Genomic DNA, 22,953 nt, shown 5'->3' on the forward strand with positions numbered 1-22,953 from the left:
TTGTTTTACAAAGAAAATAATTGTGATGCAAACTTTTTTTAGAACATTTATTGTAAAGTGAATACTTCTCAAATAATTTTTTGTAACATGGTATAAATATGAGCCTTTTTTCTTCTTATTAATACATTCATACATTTATAACATATATTTATTTTTATTGATTATTTGTAATGAAATGGAAGGTATTATATAAAGTCAAGACCTGTCATGTAAATTAATGTATCTTATATTTAAAACATATATATTTTTTTGTGATAAACTTATATTAGGAGACTTTTTTTGCACTTCTTATCACCTCTACATTTCAATAAATTTACTACCTAAAATATTTAATGTACTTAAGTAATTATAAAATTGTATGTATTGACAGAATTATGTTAACATTCAGATCCTAGTCAAATTGTAAGTCCTATATTACATAAGTTTAAATATTTTAATTATTAGATAAATAGTAGTTTTTAGTATATATTATATTAATATGTTTAAATAAGTTAAAAATGTAAAAATGATATTAAATTTATTATTTTTGATGAAGAATAAAAATAAGCATAAATATGTGTATAAGTATAAATTATATTTATTTAACCCTTTATTTACACAAAATATATTTAGAAAAAAAATGAAGCCGTAAAATGCAATATAAATTTGAATCTTAATGTTGAATTTAACCTATGAAGTTTACAATAGTTAAGTGAAGGACGATATGTGCAAAAATAAAATCAGCAAAACCACGTTCTGGACTAATATCACTGAATTGTGCTTTGTTCTGTGGATTCGCTTGTAATCGTAAACATACTAAAACAAAATATATATTAAAACAATTAGAATTATTACATAAATAATTGGATTTGACACCACCCATAACAACATTAAGGACTCATGTACAATCTATTTTGATTCAGTTCTATTTATTCTGTGGTAATACTAATATACATGATAATACAAGTGTATTAACAGATAGGACTATCAAGTCAAAACTATATAGGAATTGAAACTCACTGTAATAGCAGCACCGAGCAGTAGTCGGGTTAGTGGAAAAGTACCTATAGTCATTAAATAGACAAAATAATGCGAAGTAATGATGTCAAAGGTATTTATAAATGCATGATTGAAGAAAAATAATTATTTTATTAAAATTATATTGACTTTAAATGCCATTTTAATAAATTTTAAAATAATTTATTTACACCAGGTAAATTATTTAATGCAGAATACTTATTATTAAAAAACTACTAATGTTTTTGAAAGAAAGATTTTTTATATGGTTTCTCCATTTAAGCTCGTTAAAACTTTAAATACTACTATTAACTAAAACTAGGTACTAGTTCTAACTTCAAGTAACACTGAATGATGTCGTTCAAAAAAGTAAAAATTTGATATTTTAACAATCTTGTTTTTTAATGACTAGAAACCATGTAATAATTTTTTTTTCTAATTTATTTTAACTTGTTGAAATAATGAGTGTCCAATGATAAAGGAATCTCCAGATATATGTACCTTACAATTGTGTAACTAATGATTGATCAATTGATCATTATATTTTCATATTATATTAGGTACATACCTAATGCATTTAAATCACTAAAAAATAAATTTTAAGCTTTAAAACATAATTTCAAAATATTACTTAAATTGGACATATGTGAAGTTATTGTTCACATTGAATTATTTTTAAGCTTGCTAATGCTAAATCTTACTAAAAAATATAAAAAACCCATTTTTTGTGAACTCGTTGAAACTTGGGAGTTTCACAAAGAACTATTAGATATTTTGAGACCTTAAGTACGATGAGTATTTGCAAGAAAATGTCTAATGTCTGAAACAACTAATGAACATCAACATAATTGTAATTGTGTAACTGTTACTATAATAAGAATATAATAGTTAAAAAATAAATAATATTCTTGTAGGTAGTAGATACTACCAGTACCTTATTACTTACCGCCGAGTACAAAACAGCTAACTGATGAAATAAAACCACTGAGGAACGAGTTAAATGGGAATGTTCCGACCAAACAACAGTATACAAATTGTACGATTCCAGTCAGCATTATGTACAACAAATAAGCATCGATTATCTTAAGTTTTTTCGATGTTGTCTTCGTGTAATCATCGTAAAACTTTGAAACAATTCCTAAGATTTTGGCCATTTTCAGAAACTATTGGATTTTTTTTCCAACTAAAACACTATTATAAATTAGTTGTGATTGGTCGTCGTTGAATATGAGATGAATAGACAGAACGACAATCAACAATAATAATTAATAATTAACATTTAACAACAAAACAAACGCCGTGACAATATTCAATAAGTCTACGTATAATATTCTAGTGTTTTTGATTATGGGTAGTGACTAGTGAATACTATCATCTACGTGGTCGTGACGTTATCACTAAAAAATAAAGTAATCAAAAACGAGTACGTGTTATCAACAGCGAACTCGCCGGTTCATGGACGAAACCGCGTAGATATAATATAATACATAGACATATTAAATAATATTTACTAGTTAATAATTTAATATATCTATGATATAATATTATTTATTCATGGCGATCGAGTACCACCTAATCCACGGTCTTTGAAGATATCTTCTAAGACCGTGGCCTAATCTATTCTGTAGCCAAACTGCGCAATCTAATGACCTAATACGCGCATGGTTCCGAGAACACTCGGATCGCGCTTTGCGCGTTTATTAACGACGTAAATACGATGTACCCGTTTTTTCGATATCATTCTGATTTTTTGGATTATTAATTATTATTTATGACACTAATTCTGCAGTTCATTTACGAGTTACGACATTTTACAGTTAATCACACATCGAGTAAAAACTATATTAGGTAGAACTGTATGTCTGTATGACTGTATAAGTGATATAAAAACTCATCACGTCGAAGATGTGTCTCCCTTAGCAAAAGACATTAAATTACACCAGAACAAAATAAAAAGGCTCCTGAACACCGCGTTGTCATGTCGATCACGAGTATCGATTTAACACAACCGACGTTGCATCCATGCATATAGCCATATAGGATTATAAGGTCGCGAAGCAATATTATGTCGCGGTCGCTGCCAGACGATTTTTGGCCCACCCTTCTCGTCGACGTCAAAAATCAAAATATACTGCGAGTCCTGTCCTGTATTCATTATTGGCCCCAGGAAGATGTATATGGGTACATGGGGACGGGGGTGATATAGAGCGCCTATTTTTTAGGATATAGATAGAACCCACGGCTGGCTAGTTTCAAAATGACAAAATGTTAACATGTTATAATTGAAATTATATAAAAACAATTTTTTTACATTTTAATTTTAATTTAGTTCATTTATTTTAATTTAACAATAGAACATACTGGCTAGTGTCTACTTGGAACTTGGTATTTAATAGTTACTAGACCAAAACGATCATACAATTATTGTTATATAATATGATCGTTACAAAATTGTATAGGTACAGTTTATGACACAATTTCGGGGTAGATACACATTTAAGCAAAACAACGAAATAGAATAAATACTAAATAGCTAAAAAATAAATTATTAACACAAACAAAATACTATAGTATGTATCCATGCAAAATCTATAATAAATACCATTGTACCAAATATTTACAAGTTGGATTGTACGAATAAAATAATAACTACCAGAATTGTCTTTCATAAAAATAGTAAATGATTGACAATGTCATGGTTCAATAATACTTTTTATGGTAAATCGGTTGGTCGATAATTTTTTCATATTCGATGGAACCTTTTGGAGTAGGTAATACAAAATTCTCCAATTTCATCAAAACGAAAAAAATGTTTTCTATATTTTTAAATTTTCCCTCTTCCTTAGTCAAGTTCATTATCTTAATTCGCGATTGTAATATAGATACACGTTCGAGAGATTTTTGGAATTCGTCGTTGGCTCAACTGATCTCCTAAAAATCGAATAGCTGTTATCACGTATCAGGATGGAGATTAGTATCTTTAATCGTGGTTGTATAATAATTTGCTGACACCAGCCTGCTTGTTGTCTGGTTTTTTAGGTGAGGTGCCCCCGCGATCAGCAGGTTACCAGGTAACTGGTGTCGTTCAGGCTACCACAAAAAGAAAAAAAAATACTCATCGGCAGCCGTCGTCGTTGCCGAGCGCGTCACCGAGGTCCCCGACGTGATTCGTCGAGTGGGAAAATTCCGACTTTTCGTTTATTTTTTTTCTACTATTTAGTAACTAATATCGTCTTCTGTCCGCAATCGCTTCGATCGGGAATTTGGGACGCTCAGTCACGACTCACGTTCGTCCCTCAGTCGTTACTCGATGCAATTTAGTTTTGTATCACTTTTCCTTATCGCGTCAGTCACTCTCACTCGCCACTGACTCAGTCTTGCGGCTGCAGCACTTAGAGCATACGGACAATTATTGAGAAATCATACTCGCGGCGAACACCGATCAAACGATAAATAAACAACAGTTCGAGACTGGACAACTGCATTCGACGGAATCGTCGTTTCCGCAGGTAAGTGCTCAACGTCCCGATTTCGTTCTCGTCACTCTACTCGCTCGCCCGCTCTCGCCTTTCCGAGAAGGCGTCAATCGAGAACGATCAATTTACGCGATCGTTTTAACGGAAACTTCTCCTTATACAGCGATTGGGCACGGTCAGTGTACCTCCCCGCGGGCGCCCGATGACGTGACCTTATTCGTTGCCGCGTTTGCCGTACTCCGTGCATATATCGTAATACCCTACCCATTCTCCCACGTAATATGGGTGGGGGTGGTGGAGTTGCTCGCTGGATTCCCGCGCGTACCGCAAAGGTAGTAATTTTTTATTAAAAATAAAATCTCATCGAGTACTTGTATACCTATACTTGTGTCCCGGAGGTCCAGACCAGACTCCGGACGTGTGATAACGTTTTTCCGTGGGCACCGCGAAGCCTTTAAGTTTCTTCTCAGGCGACACCGTCGTCCGACCACGCCAAAATTCGAATCGGTGGCCGTTGCGCAACGGTCGATTTCCCCCCGTTTCGAGCCAAAACGGTTTGTCGAACGTCAAAAGCCAGAAAACCATCGTGCGTGTGCGTGTTGACACCGATTCAAACACTTTCTAGTTTTCAACGTCCGATTTTTCGCCGTTAAACGCTCGCCGCCCATCCTGCCGGTGATTGTCGCGCGCCGTCCTAGCACGCCCAACTAGAGACGTTCCTATTCTTATTATTACTATTAATTATTATCATAATTTATCATTATTATCATCGTCATCCGCGCTATCGTTGTCGCCGTTACTATATAGATTATAGTTATTCATACAAGCCGCTTTAACCTTAAATCTGTTGGATGCCGTTTTTCAAGGTTTTTCCGATCCGTTTGTCAGCCGCAATCCGCGTTACCTCCTAATCGGCCGATTGTTTCACTCAATAGTGCATATATGGTAATATTTTGCTTGTGGTCAATTGATTTATTTATAACGCTGACGGTCGTCGTCACTCTTTACCATATTTTGTATTCGATATTAACTACGTTATCACGTTCAGTAATTGCTCGTTTTACACGGTTCCAGTACCCAATTAGCGCAAGTACCGTACATTTTCTTAATTTTAAAAACCTCAATACATGTCGTATTTTGTAAAATCATAATTAATTGTGATTTAGAATTAAATATAAAATTGTGTGTTCGCTGTTAGTGTTATTATTAATTACCCAATAAAGATGCCATAATTAATACCCTCTTATATTCATTGATAGATACACAGTATAAACATGTTTCTGCATGTAATTATCTCCGAGTAATAAATAGATGAGAGATCGATATTGTGTATTTAATACTTTTTCGTTGTTGACTTAAGAAATTGAAATTTTTATTTCCTAGGAACTTAAATTTCAATTACCTAATTTAAAATCAAAATTAATTACATGAAAGAAATATTTAGTTTTTATAACTTACCTTAGTATTTTTAGTATCTATAATAAGGGTATAAATTATACAACAAAAATGTTTCAATCTGAAAAAAAAATCCATTAAAATTATGAGTGGGAGATTTTTTTAAGAATAACATGTAGGTACTTAATAGGCAATTTAAGAAATTTATTAATATTTGAATCATCTTGGATCTCCTACTGAAATAGTTACTTTAAACTGTAATATTGTCATAGCAGTTAATTAAAATATTAATATGTGTATCAGTGAACTTAGAAGAAGTTGTAGTTAACAATACATTGTAGTTTGTTTGCTATTTAGGTACTTTTTATACATTATGTTTAAGCTAAATTTATTAAATTATATATATTATATATTTATATTCTTGCTGAAGTACCTTCGATGGTTGGTCTCTTCCGTCTATTTTGTTCTATTTTTATTACTTAAGTTTATTGTTCATTAATTGTAACAGATAGCGTTATATTGAATTTTGTTAAAAAAAAAAAATGTTTAAGCTATATTACTCAAATATTTGTTATTAGTAATAATATAAACATATTTTATATTTTTTTAGAACCTCAATCAAATATGGCTATAAATGTGTATTCAACTAATGTCACATCTGATAACCTAAGTCGTCATGACATGTTAGCATGGGTAAACGATACTCTGTCTGCAAGTTTTACGAAAATAGAAGAACTATGTTCAGGTGCTGCTTACTGTCAATTTATGGATATGTTATTCCCTGGTAAGTAATTATAATTACTAAATTATAAAATTAATAGATTTTAATGTATTTAATTTGTTTTATTAAAATGTAGGTAGGTATAAATAATTATATTACAAACTGTTCAACAAATATTTGTAATAGTCCAATTCTTTTCTATGTTCCAATGTCTTATGCAATGTATGGGTGTTATAAACAAAATTTTTATTAGAAGGTTTATTAAATAGTAAATAATTGTATCCATCTAAATGATCCTTTTTTTGTATCCGCCTATAATGCCTATATGCTCTACCAATTAAATGTTTAACGAACCAATTCATAGGTTAATTCAATCAGCCAATTTGGACGACCCCTCCTTAGAATAAGAATAAACTGTATCTTATGAGTATAACTGATGTGTTTTTCTGTAAATAAAACTAAAATATATGTATATTTCATGTATGTATTAAAAACATAACCCGCCCATTAAAATAAAATATATTATTTCTGTTAAGAGGACGTGATGCCTGCATGTGTTGTCTCCGTCTTACAAGTGCATAACGTAGCAAATTGTACACTCAGCAGAACACGTGTAGCTCTGTTAATTTAAAAATTAAAGTGAATTGACCCCTTATAAAATTTAAAGGTAAGATTATTATCTAGGCAACCTCATAGGCTTTTTATTATATTTTTATTTTAACGCGAGTTATATGTATTTTAAGATGTATAAAAATTTTACAATTTTAAAATACTCATAACTCACGTTAAAATTAAAATATAATAAAAAACCTATGAGGTTGCCTAGATAATAATCTTACCTTTAGATTTTATAAGAGATCAATTCGCATTAATTTTTAAACTAACGGAGCTACACGTGTTCTGCTAACTTGTAAGACAGAGACAACACATGCAGGTATCACGTCCTCTTAAACTATCAACAATATTTGTAAATCGTAAATGAATATAATAACTGGTGACAAGTATAATTTAGTATTACTTAATAAAATTTTGTAATGTCTCAGTCAACTGTAGTTTGAAAGACAAAAAATGAATACGGTTTGGTTCACATGACTTAATTTGTCAAATCCTAACATATTGTACAGTTAGTATTTTTATACTAAACCTATATTCCCGATACAGTGAAGTATTTAGGCCTCATCCTAGACAAAAGAACCTCAAACCCACACATCAGATCTAAAAGATAAATTTTAAACTCGTTTTCGTATGCTCAAAACTATGTATGTAAAAAATAAATGCACAAAATTAAAAAATAAACTTCTAAGCGACAAAACATTCTTAAAACCAATCTGGACTTACGGTCTTCAACTATGGGGTTTGGAAAAATAATTGAATCTACACAAAATCCAAACTTATCAAAACTTTACATCAACTTACTAATACTTTGCCATACATTTCAAATCTAACACTCCACCATGATTAACATGTTTAAACGTCAAAAGAAGAATCTGTAATATTTTACAAGCAATTTTTCTCACATTTGGCAAACCATAATAACCCATTAATTAGTAACTTAAATACCTTAACGCTCCCTGATGATCCTAGCTGTCGACTGAAAAGGAGATGGTACAGACATCTGTTGCATTAAATACACCTAAACTCCAAATTGCAAACTCCCAATATCTTAGTACCTTATCATTTCACAAACACCCCTCAAGCAAAGAGTCACCAATAGTTGACTTCTTAACCACATATTCCTATTTCTTTTAAGTCTCTTTTCATTTAATATATTTATTATGCTACCTACCTAGTATAGATTGTATAATTATTATGAGAAATAAAAAAAAAACCTATATTTTATGAACAAAATTTGAAGTGGTACAATATTAATACAATTTTTAATAAATATTTGGTGAATTAGTTAATTAATTAAAGTATTGAAAAAAAATGAATCTAAATTATAAAATATTAGAAATGCTTGGATAGTATAACAATGTCAAAACATATTTTTAATATTTAAAAATTCTTCACACTTGTGTATCCAAATGTTCATTCATGGCAATGTTGAAAAAATTATCAGTCATAAAAATAATTTTCTTCTATTACAAATTTTAACTAATGCTTACTAAAATCATTATATTGAAACAAACTGTAACTGTTAAGGTGTTCTCTCTTTAATTATATGTTAGAATATACATTTGACCTTCACAAAGCATCATAAACTTGTCTTTATAATAGTAAACCTAGAATTGTAGGTACTTGTTTATATCTAGTTCATTATTAAAATCATAATTTAGTACTTAAACTTACTTAACATATATGAATAATTATGGCTAAAGTATCTTATAGTTTATACCTTTAAGGCTTATATTATTATTTCCTAAAAAACTCAAAAAATAGTTTATGATTCCACATTATGTCAACTTTTTATAAAAATGTTTTATTCATTAAATTTTCATTATAATTGATTTTATAGGTAGTGTGCAAATGAAACGAGTCAAGTTTAGAACAAATCTTGAACATGAATATATACAAAATTTTAAAATACTTCAAGGAGCTTTTAAAAAGATGGCAGTTGACAAGGTATGTTGAAAGTTTAGTTCATATTTTAAAAATTGTAGGCAATAACAAAATTAATTTTTAAATATTTAATTTACTAAGATTTAAAATAAGTCTACATTCTTCTACTAAAGTTAGATAAATGTAGGTAGAAACAATACTGTATATTTTATTAATTTTCATAATTTTATAATATACTGTGTATCAGTTATAATACGTTGGGTGTTATATTTATGGGTTTTGTATTAACCCACAATTGGGATGGTAAAAAATTACTTTACAGGTGATACCTGTTGACCGCTTAATCAAAGGACGTTTCCAAGATAATTTTGAATTTTTACAATGGTTCAAAAAGTTCTTTGATGCTAATTATGATGGACGTGATTATGATGGCCTTGATGCTCGTGGTGGTGTTATGATTGGTTCTGGTGCAGCAGAAGTCTGTGGTTTTCAAGCACCTCCACCATATCGTGTACCACAAGCTGCTCGCGCTTATAAAAGCCCGTCCTATGGACATGGTATTAATAAATACTCAATTTTTGTGTGTTTATTAGTCAGGATAATTATAATTAGTGAACATTCAAAACTTAGATTTAATTTTCATTTGCAAAAAGAAAAAAGTTAAATATTTATTTATTTCTTAAAAATACTTATTCCTGCATGTCAATATAATATGATACTTTATAATTATAGGCTTTGTATTAGTTATTATTTACAAAATTCTATTTTGTAAAATAAAAAAAGAATAGCAATATCATTGAATATGGAATGTATACAAATTTCTTTATAGTTAAATCATATTTTAGATAGAATGTTGGTATTTAAAGTTTTATTTTATTTGATTCCTTTTTTTTTAAATAGTTGTTTTTATATTTTTGTTCGTTTTTATTGTTTTATAGGATAGAATATTATATAATTATAATATATTATAATTGATGTTCAATAGTTATATATGTTTTACTATATTTTTAGATTTCCATACAATTTTAATAAAAATAATATTAAATTTCATTCTACAAATCATAAAACTTGTTGTTTGAAATTTTCATGTTAAACGGACTTATTTCATAGTAACAAAATACCTAATAAAATTGATGCTTTACTTTGTTTCACAAGACAATATGCCGCAGCTCGGCCAAAATTGGTTTCCTCCGCATTTCCATGTGACACCTTGTCACAGGAAAACCAGTTTTGATAGCATGGTGAAGCAGAAGGGGGGATGCAGAGAACTGGCATGTTTTCTTGTAGAACAGAGTATAGACAACTTCTTAAGCAAAAAAAAGAAAATATTTATCAATTAATTTATTCTCATTTTTCACGTTTTCTCTAAAATGCCATAATTGAATCTCAAGGATTATTGTTATACTCTTTAAGATTGAATCAATTATGTACAGTGAAACTTCAATACAACAAAGTCGAATAAGCAGCAAAAAAAATTTGTAATATGGAGGAATTCGTTAAATAGAATTACGTTTTTTTTTTCAACTTTTTTTAAAAATTGTATTGTATGTATGTATATACTTCTATGTTGTATATGTTAAGTAAAAAACAACATCAAATATAATATTACAGTTTAATTTAGTTTTTAATTTTATAATTCAAAAGAAATAATTAATGAGTTTTGTTTGCTTATTATTTTTATGAATTGTACTTTTTTTGTAAAAAGTTTCTATATCAATAACATTTAAAATACTGCAATAAAACTAATGAGTTTGCCTACCACCGATGTCTTATCTTTATTGGATACATTGTTCATGTACAATTTTAAACTATGTTTAACATATTTTGATAGTGACAACATTTACAAAAACAGTTTTTATCGAATAATTATTTCGTTATATAGAAACATCAGATTTGTTATACAGAGAAAATTTACGTGTAATTAACAATCGAGGTCATGGTTCTCAAAAAAATTTGTTGAATGGTAGTTCGTTTTATGGAAGTTTCACTGTAATTTAATAATCTTAACATTTTAATTTTATTATGTTAAATAATAACTATTTAATAATCATTTATTTACTATTTGATTAAAATATAAATTATATTGCCTTCACGTTTATAATTGTGGATATTGAATATTTGTGGAAAAAGCTTTAATAAGTTTAAAAAAAATTTTATTTATTATTATTATTTTTTTTTTAAATATTTATTTTTTTTTTAAATTTCATCCATTTTGTTTATTTTTATTTTGCAGATAGTACCTATAGATAGGCTGGTCAAGGGGCGTTTTCAGGATAATTTCGAGTTTTTGCAATGGTTCAAAAAATTTTTTGACACCAATTACCAAATGAATGATTACGACCCAGTAGGTGCGCGCAGTGGTGAGGGAATGGGAGCAGCCGGTGCAGCAGCCAGAGCAGGTCCTGTCAAAAAGCCATCGGCGGCAGTACCGCCTAGAAATGCCACCACCCAAAATCGTTTATTCCGTCCCGCGAGTAACAGCAATAGTTCGTATTTTTAACTCGAAATTATCCCAAATTCCCAATATTATGCTTTTTATGCTTGATTTTAATTAATTTTTTTTTAATTGACTCAATAATCAATGTTGTATTTATTGTTATTTAATTTATTAAATTGATTTTTAGTGTCTAATCGTGTACCCTCAACAAGACCAGCAGCACCAGCTAGTCAGCGTGATAGAGGGGATCACAAAATTGATGAACTTACTAGACAGGCAAGTTCAGAATTAATATAGATCATTTCAAAAATGTAATTTATTTAATTATTTTTACTATAGATGAGTGAATTGAGAGTTACAGTTGAGGGCTTGGAAAAAGAACGCGATTTCTATTTTGGTAAATTGCGTGACATTGAGGTGATATGCCAGGAACAAGAAAGTGAACATCCATTATTCTCTAAAGTATTGGAAATTCTTTATGCCACTGAGGTATGTAACAATGGGTTTTTATTTTTTACAAATACTTGTTAATGATTGCTAATATCATGCAATTATTAATCTTAATGTTAATAACTGATTATCTTAAATCATACTTTGGATTCGTATTATGTTCTATATTTTCAATTTTGTAATTTATTATACATTTTAATTATAAATAACTAGATTATTCACTATTAGATTTTTAGGGTCTTCTTTTGGCTACTTATCAATTATTTTGTTAAAGGAATTTTGTACTTAATGTTGGCTAAAAACATTGTCACTGGACATTCCAAAAATATATTTAACCTAACAATTTTATTCTAATTAAAACCACCAAGACACGTTACAATAAAATGTACAAGTTACAAAATACTCGATCCAACTCACAATTTAACATCTGTAAAGAATATGTTGTAAATGAATGTACAATTGAATGATTTTCTTGATTTTAAAAACAACAAAAAAAAATATCATAATTTTGACTCCTTTTGTAGATTTTCTAAAGAAGTAATTTTTGTTGCTTTTGTGTTATTCAATTTTTTATTAGAAGCTTTCAACCATATTCCAGAGCGGTGGTTCTCAAACTGTTCTCTAACCCTTGGGAGTACTCAAAATTGTTTAGGGGGTATAAGTCTGGTTGACTATCCTTTAAATTTAACTAAAGGAAAAAATTCAAAAATTTTGGGCATATAATTTGTGAATTTCATGTTTAATATGGTATTATATAGCATTACTATACTAAATAAGTCTTAAAGATTTTTTTATAAATATTAGTTTATTTACTGAGAAGGGGTAATCAAAAAATTGTATTGGTAAAAGGGGAATTGTGCCTATACAAGATTGAGAACTCCTGTTCTAGAGTGTTTAATAATTGTAGTTCGACAGTGAGATGTATAATGTTGTATTGCCGCGTCACCATAGGTTAAAACTTCTATTTAATATTTTAATTAATGCTATAATTACATGTGAAGACTATTTTTAACCGTGGCAACTGAGTAATAAATTAAAAATAAAACACTAAGGACATTAAATTTGGAAATAACCGTCATACATACTGCATAGAAAATTTGAAAAAAATAAGAAAATACTAATCAATTACATGTATATAATAATTATTATAAAGTTTGAGGAAGTAATTATTCAAAAAAATAATTTATTAATTCTTTATTATAAAAGTTATTGCTGTTGGGTATAAATATTCATCGTATGAAAAAAAAACAAAGGATAGAAGGTAGTAATGATGAGTTTAGTTATACCGTCCTTCCTAAGGATAATTCATGTGCACCCAAGAGTGCATTTCCTTTTTTACTTGTGATTTGCCAGTTTTTAACAACCCTATTATAACCGGGTTGCATGAAAAATGTATTCATTTAATGGATCAATCATGAGCCCACTAAATCAAGTTTAAAGGACCATTTGCTCACTATTGATTCCATAGATGATTAGTGATGCAACCTGGCTGGCATATATGTTTTTAATTTTCCATGATTTTTAGCATCTATATTATTTATAAATAATAAATATTTATATAGATGCATACTCACAAAGTTGAACATTTAGAGGAAGCTACACCTGCATAAGTTGTCTCTGTCTTATAAAATGTACAACATAGCAAAAACTATTTTGTTCTGAACTATACTCCCTCTGTATTTATTGTAGAATTACCAAAATTCCACAACACTCTAGAACTTTATCTGTCTTGGCGTTTTAATTTTTTTGATAGCACTAACAAATAATTATTAAATGATAAAAAAAAAGTTAATGTTCTCAAACTGATTAATTTTATTTATGTTATCCAAACGATAATAACTCTATGACATAGATAAGTTCTTCTCTATGAGTTGTGGAATTGTAGTAATAAATTTGACAACAGTTTTTTCTATGTTGCACATTTGTAAGACACCCAAAAACAAAGACAATACATGCAGATGTACCATCATTTTAACATTACATATATTAAATAATATTGAAAATAATAAATAACTGTTCTAATAAGATGATTATTTATTGTATTTTAGGAAGGATTTGCTGCTCCAGAAGAGGTTGATACTAACAATCATGATGATGATGAAGCTTACTAATAGAGTCTCTTATTTAATTTTTTTACTTAATTATGATTTTTTTTAATGATATTTATTATATTTTACAGTACGCTATATAATAAACTGCTAAAAGCACATGTTCAAAATTGTGTACCGTTTCTTTTTAATTTTTTTCTTTGTTTCTATATTATTTATAATTATTCAAAGATGACCGTTACACCATGGCTCAAATAAAATAAGCGGCCCATCAGTTAAAATTAATAATTATTTTTATTTATAATATATATGCATATATTACATATATATATATTTAGTAATAATAATTTATTATTTTATGAAATTGCCTGTTAAATATTCAATAAAAATTATTAAAAAAAAGAAAAAAAGTAAAACATAATTTGTATCACAAAGTTGTTTTTTTATAACTATTATGATACATACAATACATATTTTGTTAAATTATTATTATCTTAAATTGAAATTTATGTATGAACAAATATAAAATACTTTAACATGGTCTATATTGGATACAATTTTAAATTACCAATGGTTTCATGAAAGGTGAATTAAAAACATGAATACATTTTTTAAACGTAAACTCATAGTTACGTAATCATAGCAATGACAATTGTTCTCTAAGATCGTCTATGTTTAATTCGGTGTCTTTAACTAAGGATTCTTCATTTGGAGCTGTTCGATCAGCAGATTGATAAGCAAATTCTATTCCTTCATTCAGTGATAGATATTCTTCATCACTCTTTATGCTGTTATTTTTATTTTCATTTTCAGTTTTTAATGGTTCAACAAGTTCTGTTGTATTATTTGACAATGTAGGTTCATCTTCCGCTAACGATATCCCTAAATATTTATTTTTATTAGTAAGAACCCAATAAATTGTAATTAGTTAGATATAACATGATATATAATGTATTTTAATACTAACCCCATTCATTATTTTCGTGGGTAACTATATCTTCGGGTAAATCTACATTTGTGCACTCAGGTTCCTCTTTCACCCTATTTTTAAATTCGGTTTGTTGTTTTAAACAGAAATTATCACTACAATTTGGGTTTGGTTTAATCATCATGCTTGGAAAGAAATCAGATAAAGCATTATATCCTAAGTACCACGATACTGTTCCAAAACCTAGCAATTTCCTAAAAAAAAACATCCGCACATTTATATTGTAAATTAACCAACTTATAAAATGGTAAAAATTACTTTAATGAATTTTGAACAAGCAATCCTGCGACAACACCCATTGTCGTTGGTAAGCTTGCTGCACAAACTCCGTCCTTTTTTAAAGTTTTTTCATCTATATCAGAAGCGACAACCAATGGAGGAGCACACTATAAATTTTGGTAATCATACAATGAATGAATGAAAAGTTTCACTTTGGTGTTAATGCAATATATATTACCGCAAAGCAAGCAGATTCTCCGGGCACAATATACTGAATATGTCCACATACAGCATTCTCACTAACACCCGATTCAAACCAATTTAGTCCTAATTCATTACATGCTGCATTAATTGTCATTCGGGCTTCATAATTGTCTACACAGCTCAGTACCAAATCAACTCGATCACCATTAATTCCTCCAGTCCTATTTAAAGGCAGAATAAATGTTAATACATTGTTTATAATACACATCAAAAATATTTGAGAAATACTTTAAGACGTTCAAGAACTCTTCAAATTGGGCAGTAAGAGTGATGTTTGTATTGTATGTTTCAATCTTGACGTCTGGATTAATTCTTGTCAATGTCATTGATGCGGCTGTAACCTTGCTCAGACCCGCTTGAGACGGTTGGTAAAAGAGGCGGTTCATATTGGCAAGCTCAACTTTGTCGTAGTCGAACAGTACTAACTGAAAACAATATAAAAGACGTGTCAGGCAAGCTCTCAAGTGAAATGTCAGCACATTTGATTTCTTTCTTAGACCCACGCATAACATAGTTAATTTAAAATGTATTGTTAGCTTTAATATTAAAAGGGAATTAGCCGATAATCAAACTTAATACAACAAAATGTATCCATGTTTGTACAATGTAATTTTTTAGGATTTTTTAAAATTTGTATTAGTGTTATGAATGATAATGTACAGTATAACAATTTAAAAAAACTATTATATATTAAAAATTAAAAATATGAAAAAGCAAACAACATAAAAAAGATTCTGCTTCAAAGAAATTTGTAATGTTGATCGTGGGTTGGAGAGAAAAAACAGTTTGGTGCACTTATTTTTAATTAACAGGCATTACTTTTCCTATGCCGCAACGCGTGAGCATTTCTGCGGTGACACTGCCGACTCCACCAACACCAACCACGACCACTGTGTATTTCCTGATGTCCTCGTAATTCTTCACGATGCCCATTCGTTGCAGAGCCATTAATCGGCTGAAAGAGTCATGTCATAAAATATATTGTTATTAATCACAACTAGACACAGACATCAGACGCCGCACTCACCTGTAAGGGTTCGAATCAACAACTTCGGCGGACATCTCACGGACCTTGTGCTCCGCCGCAGTCTCCTTTGTGCCCGGCGCTTCTGTCAGCTCTATCAGAGTCTTCTTGAAGTTCTCGATGCGCTTTTTGATGTTTTCCACATCTTCCAGTGACATTTTGGCGGACGGTCACGAAAAATACAATTAGTCTGCTGCAAGTGAAACGTCTACGAAGGCGTTACAGAGTGTAACCGTGTGTGCGGCAAGAGTGCAAGACTACGAACGTAAAAGTAAAAGTTGCTCTACATCAGCGCACACCAGACGTGTACAAACTACATAAAAGTATCAAGCAGATTACGCGTGTCACTACTCACAAAATAACAAAATAAATACCGCGCCGAGCTGATAAGACGTAACGGACACGACGATTGCGATTACATTATTATATGGGTAGGTATACCAATATACCATAGACTAGGAGAACTCGTGAACGTTCGATTCTGTGGTTTGAACGTTTCGTTGTTTCTGAACAGATTTGCCAGTGGACCTAAAATTGTCAACGAAAAACCAGACGTGCGGGGATACGTCTTTTTGCAAGCTATTCGTCTGTTAACGCCATCGTCGCCATCTTACAATTTTTTCTTTATATATTAATCTCTATAAAAGACTTTATTTCTATCAGAAAATCTATATCCACAGAAAAATTATTGAAATATATGTATCATGCGGATGGTACGATAAAAAAATCGCTAGAACAAGATAACCCATCAATTTTTTGGGAAATGAATACTTTAAGAACTCAATTTACCAACAAACTAATTTACTATAAAAAGTAAAAACAAATTTTAAGGGATCGTAAATCATCTAATGTACCGGTTCTCGAAAGACTACATGTTAGTACACGGAAGGCCTTAAGTATCACTGAACCAGATATTTCATCTTCGCTATATTAAATCTACAAATCCATGGTTCTCATTGAAATGTTAATTAATTCATACTTAATTTTTAAACACTAATAAATTAGTATTAATAAATAAATAATATCTATAGTATTTTACTGAATTTTTAATTAAAAATAAATGTATTTAACTATGAAAAGTTTGTATCTTTCTATTTTTAATCATCAGTGGTACACGAAAAAAAAGTGAGAACCGCTGATGTAATGTCTCATCTGCTCCGATCCTTGAATAGCTTTAACAAAGGTAGAACCAATTCTCAATATTGAAAGATTCAGGTTTTTGGTTGTTTTTGGAAATCTTAAAAATACATAAATCAAAAAATCAAATTTTTACTCCAAAATTGATGGAATTCTGTATGTTTGTAAACTTTGTTTCTATTCAAAAAAATGTTTTGATTTTCAACTTCAGTGTCTTTTCTGGGGGAGGAGGAATGTTTTTTGTTTATTTAACTTGCTATTATATACATATCAATCTTCATAAAAGATAGAACATTCAAAGTATTTCTTTGAAAAAATTTAATATCATATATTATTTAAAAATTTTAAAAATAAAGTACAATATTAGATTATAATACAGTCACACAATGTTCAGCTAAGAGTATTGAACTACATTCAAAAATCACTAAATACTATTTTATGGGGATTTCAAGTACACGTGTAACATACAAATTTTTATTCTTAAAAATTGAATTTTCTAAATCTTTCAACCTAAGATTGCCTTAAAACATACTATTATACATCTTATTTGGTCCCCAGCCTGTATTATTATATATGAAAAAAATTAAACATACATTAGTAGTAAAACAAAAAATAATGATAAATAAATATTTTTTTTCATAAAATGATATTTTTGTAAGATTAATGCAATAAATTAAAATAAATAATAAAAACATTTTGTTTGTCTTTACATGGAAATAAAATATAAATATACCATGACACTATTGTTAACAAATTTCTTTTAATTTAATTGATAGCCTTGATATACTCTTCATTATTATTAAAATAAGGTAATTTGATGATAAAACTTATCATTAAATTATCCAAAGTATGAGTAAATTTCATATCAGTACAATTATCATGGCACGGAAATAAAATTGTGTTAACATTGCAGAGATTTCCAGGCTGAGTAAAAAAACTATAAATAAATTCTTGGACTACATTTAATTTCTGTTTATTTTTTTTGGTTAAACATGTATTCTTACTAATAGACTTTGTATCACTAAAGCATTTATACGATGTTACTGAAGTACTGAGTTTCAAATTCTGTTTTAAGTCAATAAAACATATACCAACTGGGTATCCCAAGCTCATAGTTATTATTATAATATTGGAGTATCCAGTTTCCCTAGCACTATCAATTAATTTTTTTTCAGACATTAGCGATCGTTCTTGTATAATGGAATTTTGTATGACATGATTCAAGATTGATAGAAAGTTTTCCATTACTTCTGTCAGGATTATACCCGATAGGGATGTTGTAAGCATAGTTTTTCTACAGCTCTTCAAATCTAAGCAACTTTCCATCATTTCAGAGCTGTTCATTAATGATTCATCCAAATTAATGATGCTTGTATTGACCTAATAAAAACAAAAATTTTACAAAATATTTCATCACTGTTTTAACAAATGTTTCAGTTATACATTTTTTATTTAATTGAAATAAAATGAATAAATACAATTTGTATATTACAAAGCATTAATACTTGGTATTTTTAAATACTTTAATTGAAGCCTTTATAAGGTAACTAATTAGTAAATTAGATTACAATAGGTGTTTACTGTTTAAATTGGAAGACACTAATTGTTGCAACATTGTTTCATATTGTGCTCCGTATATTTAATAAGTGTGTAAAAAAGAAGGTAACATGTTACCTACAAATCTAATTTTACTATATTTAACTCAACATGAAATAGTTTAGTAAAAACTCAGCTTTAGAGGCCATTTTTCAAATTTGAGTTCAATGTAGGCCATTAGTCACAATATTATTTTAGAAAATGTTCCAATAAATAGGTTAACTCTAAAAAATTAGGCACAGATGACTAAAATATTGGGAACAATTAACAATTAAGTTGTTATTCTCATAAAATATAGAGTAAGTAAATTATATTAAATACCGGTAATTTTGGCATTAAGCCTAAGACAGAATTGTCCTGAATTTCATCAAAGCTTGAATTGTTCAAATCTTTACAAGTTTCCATCATTACTGGGCTGTTCATTAATGATTCATCTAAATTAATGATGCTTGTATTGGCCTAATAAAAACAAATATTGTATACATTTTATAAAACATTTCATTAAGTATCTACCTAAAATATAATATAACTATTTATTTATTTATTTAACGCCAAACGGCAATTTATAGATACATTGTAATAATTATAGACTTAGGTTTAAACTTATACTAAATAGTGTTCAGTGAAAAAGAGTACATGCTAAAGTAAAATAAAACTAAGGACCAAAATATTTAGTAGAGATAAATAACAACATAGTCAACTCAGATCAGGAGCTATTAAGTAGGCGGAGCATTCTATGTAATGGATTATTATGGGAGTAATTAGTATGGTAAGAGGAGACAAGGTGTAACGAGTGATTTCTAGTGAAATGCACAGGAACGCGGAAAGAGATAGAGGACAGAAGGTTCGGGGCATCTATTGAGCCGTTAAGGAGAGAGGTGATGAATGATAGATCGGCATCTACACGACGAGATGCAAGAGTAGGTATATTTAAGGAAGTTCTAATTGATAGGTAATCATGGGGTGGGTGATCAATATTGAGTATAAGAGCGGTGTAGGAAAGGAAGTGGTTTTGGACACGTTTTAAACGTAATTGGTCCTTGGCTAGATATGGGTACCATACAACTGAGCCATATTCTAAGACAGAGCGGACAAGGGAAAAATAGAGGGAGCGAAGACAGGTAGAGGACGTGAAAAAGCTAGTGTTGCACTTTAAGAACCCCAGAATTTTTAACGCTCTTCCAACAGTAACATCAATATGTTGTTCAAAAGAAAGAGAAGGAGTTAGATAGAACCCGAGATCTTTTACAGTGGATACAAGTTCAAGAGTGGAGTCATTAAGGGAATAAGGATGGATTATGCAAGTTTGTTTTCTATGAAATGACATAACATGACACTTGTTGAGGTGAGGTTGAGCGTTAGGCCAATACGTTGGCAATTTTATCACATGTTTCAGTTATATTTTTATTTTTTACCTATTAACTAGCATTCGTATAACACAATACATAAATATTTATTTTTTAATTACTTTAATTACTTTAATTAAAGTCTTTATTCACTCTATTCTTGAATGGGTAACTTAATATGATATTCAATAACACTCACTAAAAATCTTTTTTATTGAAAAACAATTATTATACCTGTTTTTTTAATGCTGCTGCTGTATCTTTCCAATTTGCACATACTTGGAGATGTAACTTGATAATTCGGGATGTTTTCATGCTGGATGAACAAAACGGGCATCTATTTTCAACTTCTAGGTTCATCCTTGAAACAATATCATTAAGTTAAATTTAAATACCTAATTATTAGAATTTATTAGTAATGACAATTTAATATAAAAAGTCAAGTAACAATAGTTAAATAATATTATATACTATACTATTGATTGCCAGTGATAAATAAATAATAAAGGTAGTCGCCTACTTGTTGAAGCACATGCTAAGGCATTCACTGTGGAATAAATGTCCGCATGGAGTTGCAAGAACAGTTTCCGGGTATATGCCGGTAAATACGGCATTACATACTCCGCAACAAAACATCTTGCTGTTAAATAATAGATCTTTTACTAAATTAAATTGAAATATTAATAAGATGACTAATGAGCGATACAATAAAAGCTGGTACCCATAGCTGTAACTTGTTACAGAAAATATTTAACTTATAAGTAGAAAGTAATGTAAATTCTGATATCTTAATAATGTTGTGTTATTCTGTAATCCATGCTAAGACGTGCCAACTGCCATAGTGCCATATTGTGGCTTTGTGGTTAGGCCGGCTAAATAGAGCTAATTATTAGTAAATTGGTACCACAAGTGGGTATTTCCATTCCGCCTATTAATAAATAATACTAGAATTTTAGAACGTTGCACCCACTTATCATCGAATATTTTAAATTAATTTAATTTAATTCAAAGTATTAATTGCTACCAAAGTACCACCTGTAATAACGTAAAAATAGAATAAACAAAATATTAAAAATAAAAATAAGAAGAGAATAACCAATCCATAAATATAAATATGACGCCTGCCAATACTTATTGTATTTAAAATTATCTCAATTTACGCTATTACCTTCTTCCTGATCGTCGGAGGGCTCTCGAGGTCGTGTATTCGAGAATTCGATCAAATACACTGTACAATATAAATGTATGTGCATATAATGTAACATAATGCAGTCATTAATAATATGTTTTATATTATAATATGTCTTACCTGACTCTCAGCTGTCTCTGTGTTATGCTGCAGGAGTTTTAGGTGACACAAATTAATTACTCAAAATACTTGAATCAAAATAATAAAACGCACCGATTATTGCTCGTCATAAGGAGTCAAAAGTTGTCGCTCGTAGAATTCGGTATAGAGAGGTTCTTACTCTGTTTGGTGGTGCGCATGCCACTCGTGAGGGGTTGTTGAATTGTACGTGTCGATTTCTTAATCCCTGATCGTATAATGTAATTAGACTATTTTCAATTTTGTCAGTGACAATGATTTATTGGGGTCTGGAGATTTCCGATTTCTACGTTTGACAGTCTGGCCGTTATTTATTACATTTTAAAGAATTGTTATAATGATGTGTGAGCATATCATTACGACATTACACACCTATTCAAGGAAACGGCACAAATATTGTTTAATATTTATTTGCAAATTATTTTACGATAATATAAATAATATTATCTTCATATTTTTACATAACATAAGATTGTCAATTAAAATGTTATATTCTAGCAATCAAATAGACATAGTATTATTTCATTTTATTTGCATTGCTTTTCACCAGTGTTTGGAATATTTACTAAAAAAAATGAATTAATTTACGTTCACGTTCAGTCCTTCAAAAAGGTACTCGTTCACATTCGTGTTTTTTTTCAAATGGACGTTTTCACTTTGACGCTCATTGAAAAAATGAATGCGTTCACTAGGGCGTTCTTTTATTTTTTAAAATTTTTATACAATAGGAATTATAATGAGAAACTATTATTATGTAACATGATTAATCAATGTATTTAATAAATTGCAAATAAATGTAGTCTTAAAAATCGTTCAAATTCATTAAAATATAAACGTCGTTCACCAGAGGCGTAGCCAGGGGTGAGGCTGAGGGGGCTGCCCCCGAAATGTTCATAAAATTTAAAAATTATTTTAATGGTCTATGGTATTCGATCAAACACTAAACCACCGCGGCACCGCTGTGTAAACAATTGATCAGCTCCATCCGAAAAAAAATCCTGGCTACGCCACTGTCGTTCACGTACAAGTG

General features: G+C 29.6%; 4 protein-coding genes across 9 annotated transcripts; 1 reads left to right on the top strand and 3 right to left on the bottom strand.

Moving 5' to 3' along the window:
- Positions 1-553: 553 nt before the first annotated feature.
- On the bottom strand, positions 554-2,361 carry LOC111036611 (dolichyl-diphosphooligosaccharide--protein glycosyltransferase subunit DAD1). Its single transcript, XM_022318699.1, has 2 exons — positions 1,943-2,361; positions 554-795 (listed from the first exon to the last, which is right to left on the bottom strand). Exons 1-2 carry the CDS (start codon positions 2,148-2,150, stop codon positions 665-667), a joined length of 339 nt encoding a protein of 112 aa, XP_022174391.1. The 5' UTR covers positions 2,151-2,361; the 3' UTR covers positions 554-664.
- Positions 2,362-4,139: 1,778 nt separating this feature from the next.
- On the top strand, positions 4,140-14,193 carry LOC111036609 (microtubule-associated protein RP/EB family member 1). 6 transcript variants are annotated; one of them, XM_022318696.1, is made up of 7 exons: positions 4,140-4,505; positions 6,478-6,651; positions 9,044-9,150; positions 9,410-9,644; positions 11,712-11,800; positions 11,864-12,013; positions 14,023-14,193. In XM_022318696.1, the coding sequence occupies exons 2-7, from the start codon at positions 6,492-6,494 to the stop codon at positions 14,083-14,085; spliced, it is 804 nt and encodes a 267-aa protein (XP_022174388.1). In that variant the 5' UTR covers positions 4,140-4,505; positions 6,478-6,491; the 3' UTR covers positions 14,086-14,193. The 6 variants fall into 6 exon arrangements, with proteins under 6 accessions (XP_022174388.1, XP_022174386.1, XP_022174387.1 ...); XM_022318694.1 differs by lacking the exon at positions 9,410-9,644 and adding an exon at positions 11,321-11,573 and having other exon boundaries at positions 4,143-4,505; positions 14,023-14,085; XM_022318695.1 differs by lacking the exons at positions 4,140-4,505; positions 9,410-9,644 and adding exons at positions 5,215-5,417; positions 11,321-11,573 and having other exon boundaries at positions 14,023-14,085.
- Positions 14,194-14,443: 250 nt separating this feature from the next.
- On the bottom strand, positions 14,444-16,888 carry LOC111036617 (ubiquitin-like modifier-activating enzyme 5). Its single transcript, XM_022318705.1, has 7 exons — positions 16,521-16,888; positions 16,313-16,448; positions 15,722-15,918; positions 15,468-15,654; positions 15,269-15,396; positions 14,990-15,204; positions 14,444-14,904 (listed from the first exon to the last, which is right to left on the bottom strand). The coding sequence occupies exons 1-7, from the start codon at positions 16,673-16,675 to the stop codon at positions 14,660-14,662; spliced, it is 1,263 nt and encodes a 420-aa protein (XP_022174397.1). The 5' UTR covers positions 16,676-16,888; the 3' UTR covers positions 14,444-14,659.
- Positions 16,889-18,404: 1,516 nt separating this feature from the next.
- LOC111036626 lies at positions 18,405-21,463 on the bottom strand. Its single transcript, XM_022318721.1, has 4 exons — positions 21,117-21,463; positions 20,831-20,957; positions 19,572-19,709; positions 18,405-19,034 (listed from the first exon to the last, which is right to left on the bottom strand). The coding sequence occupies exons 1-4, from the start codon at positions 21,230-21,232 to the stop codon at positions 18,420-18,422; spliced, it is 996 nt and encodes a 331-aa protein (XP_022174413.1). The 5' UTR covers positions 21,233-21,463; the 3' UTR covers positions 18,405-18,419.
- Between the last annotated feature and the right edge of the window lie 1,490 nt (positions 21,464-22,953).

This window comes from Myzus persicae, unplaced genomic scaffold (assembly GCF_001856785.1).
Source record: "Myzus persicae strain clone G006 unplaced genomic scaffold, MPER_G0061.0, whole genome shotgun sequence".
Classification (NCBI taxonomy): domain Eukaryota; kingdom Metazoa; phylum Arthropoda; class Insecta; order Hemiptera; family Aphididae; genus Myzus; species Myzus persicae.

Coding starts and splice junctions, on each gene's coding strand:
- LOC111036611 (XM_022318699.1), bottom strand. CDS start 2,150: ATGGCCAAAATCTTAGGAATTGTTTCAAAGTTTTACGATGATTACACG. Junction 796..1,942: donor TAGCTGTTTTGTACTCGGCG/GTAAGTAATAAG, acceptor ATTTTGTTTTAG/TATGTTTACGATTACAAGCG.
- LOC111036609 (XM_022318694.1), top strand. CDS start 6,492: ATGGCTATAAATGTGTATTCAACTAATGTCACATCTGATAACCTAAGT. Junction 6,652..9,043: donor TATGGATATGTTATTCCCTG/GTAAGTAATTAT, acceptor TTGATTTTATAG/GTAGTGTGCAAATGAAACGA. Junction 11,574..11,711: donor TCCCGCGAGTAACAGCAATA/GTTCGTATTTTT, acceptor ATTGATTTTTAG/TGTCTAATCGTGTACCCTCA.
- LOC111036617 (XM_022318705.1), bottom strand. CDS start 16,675: ATGTCACTGGAAGATGTGGAAAACATCAAAAAGCGCATCGAGAACTTC. Junction 16,449..16,520: donor GTTGATTCGAACCCTTACAG/GTGAGTGCGGCG, acceptor TGACTCTTTCAG/CCGATTAATGGCTCTGCAAC. Junction 15,655..15,721: donor GAGTTCTTGAACGTCTTAAA/GTATTTCTCAAA, acceptor GCCTTTAAATAG/GACTGGAGGAATTAATGGTG.
- LOC111036626 (XM_022318721.1), bottom strand. CDS start 21,232: ATGTTTTGTTGCGGAGTATGTAATGCCGTATTTACCGGCATATACCCG. Junction 20,958..21,116: donor CTTAGCATGTGCTTCAACAA/GTAGGCGACTAC, acceptor TATTGTTTCAAG/GATGAACCTAGAAGTTGAAA. Junction 19,035..19,571: donor GCTTAATGCCAAAATTACCG/GTATTTAATATA, acceptor TGTTTTTATTAG/GTCAATACAAGCATCATTAA.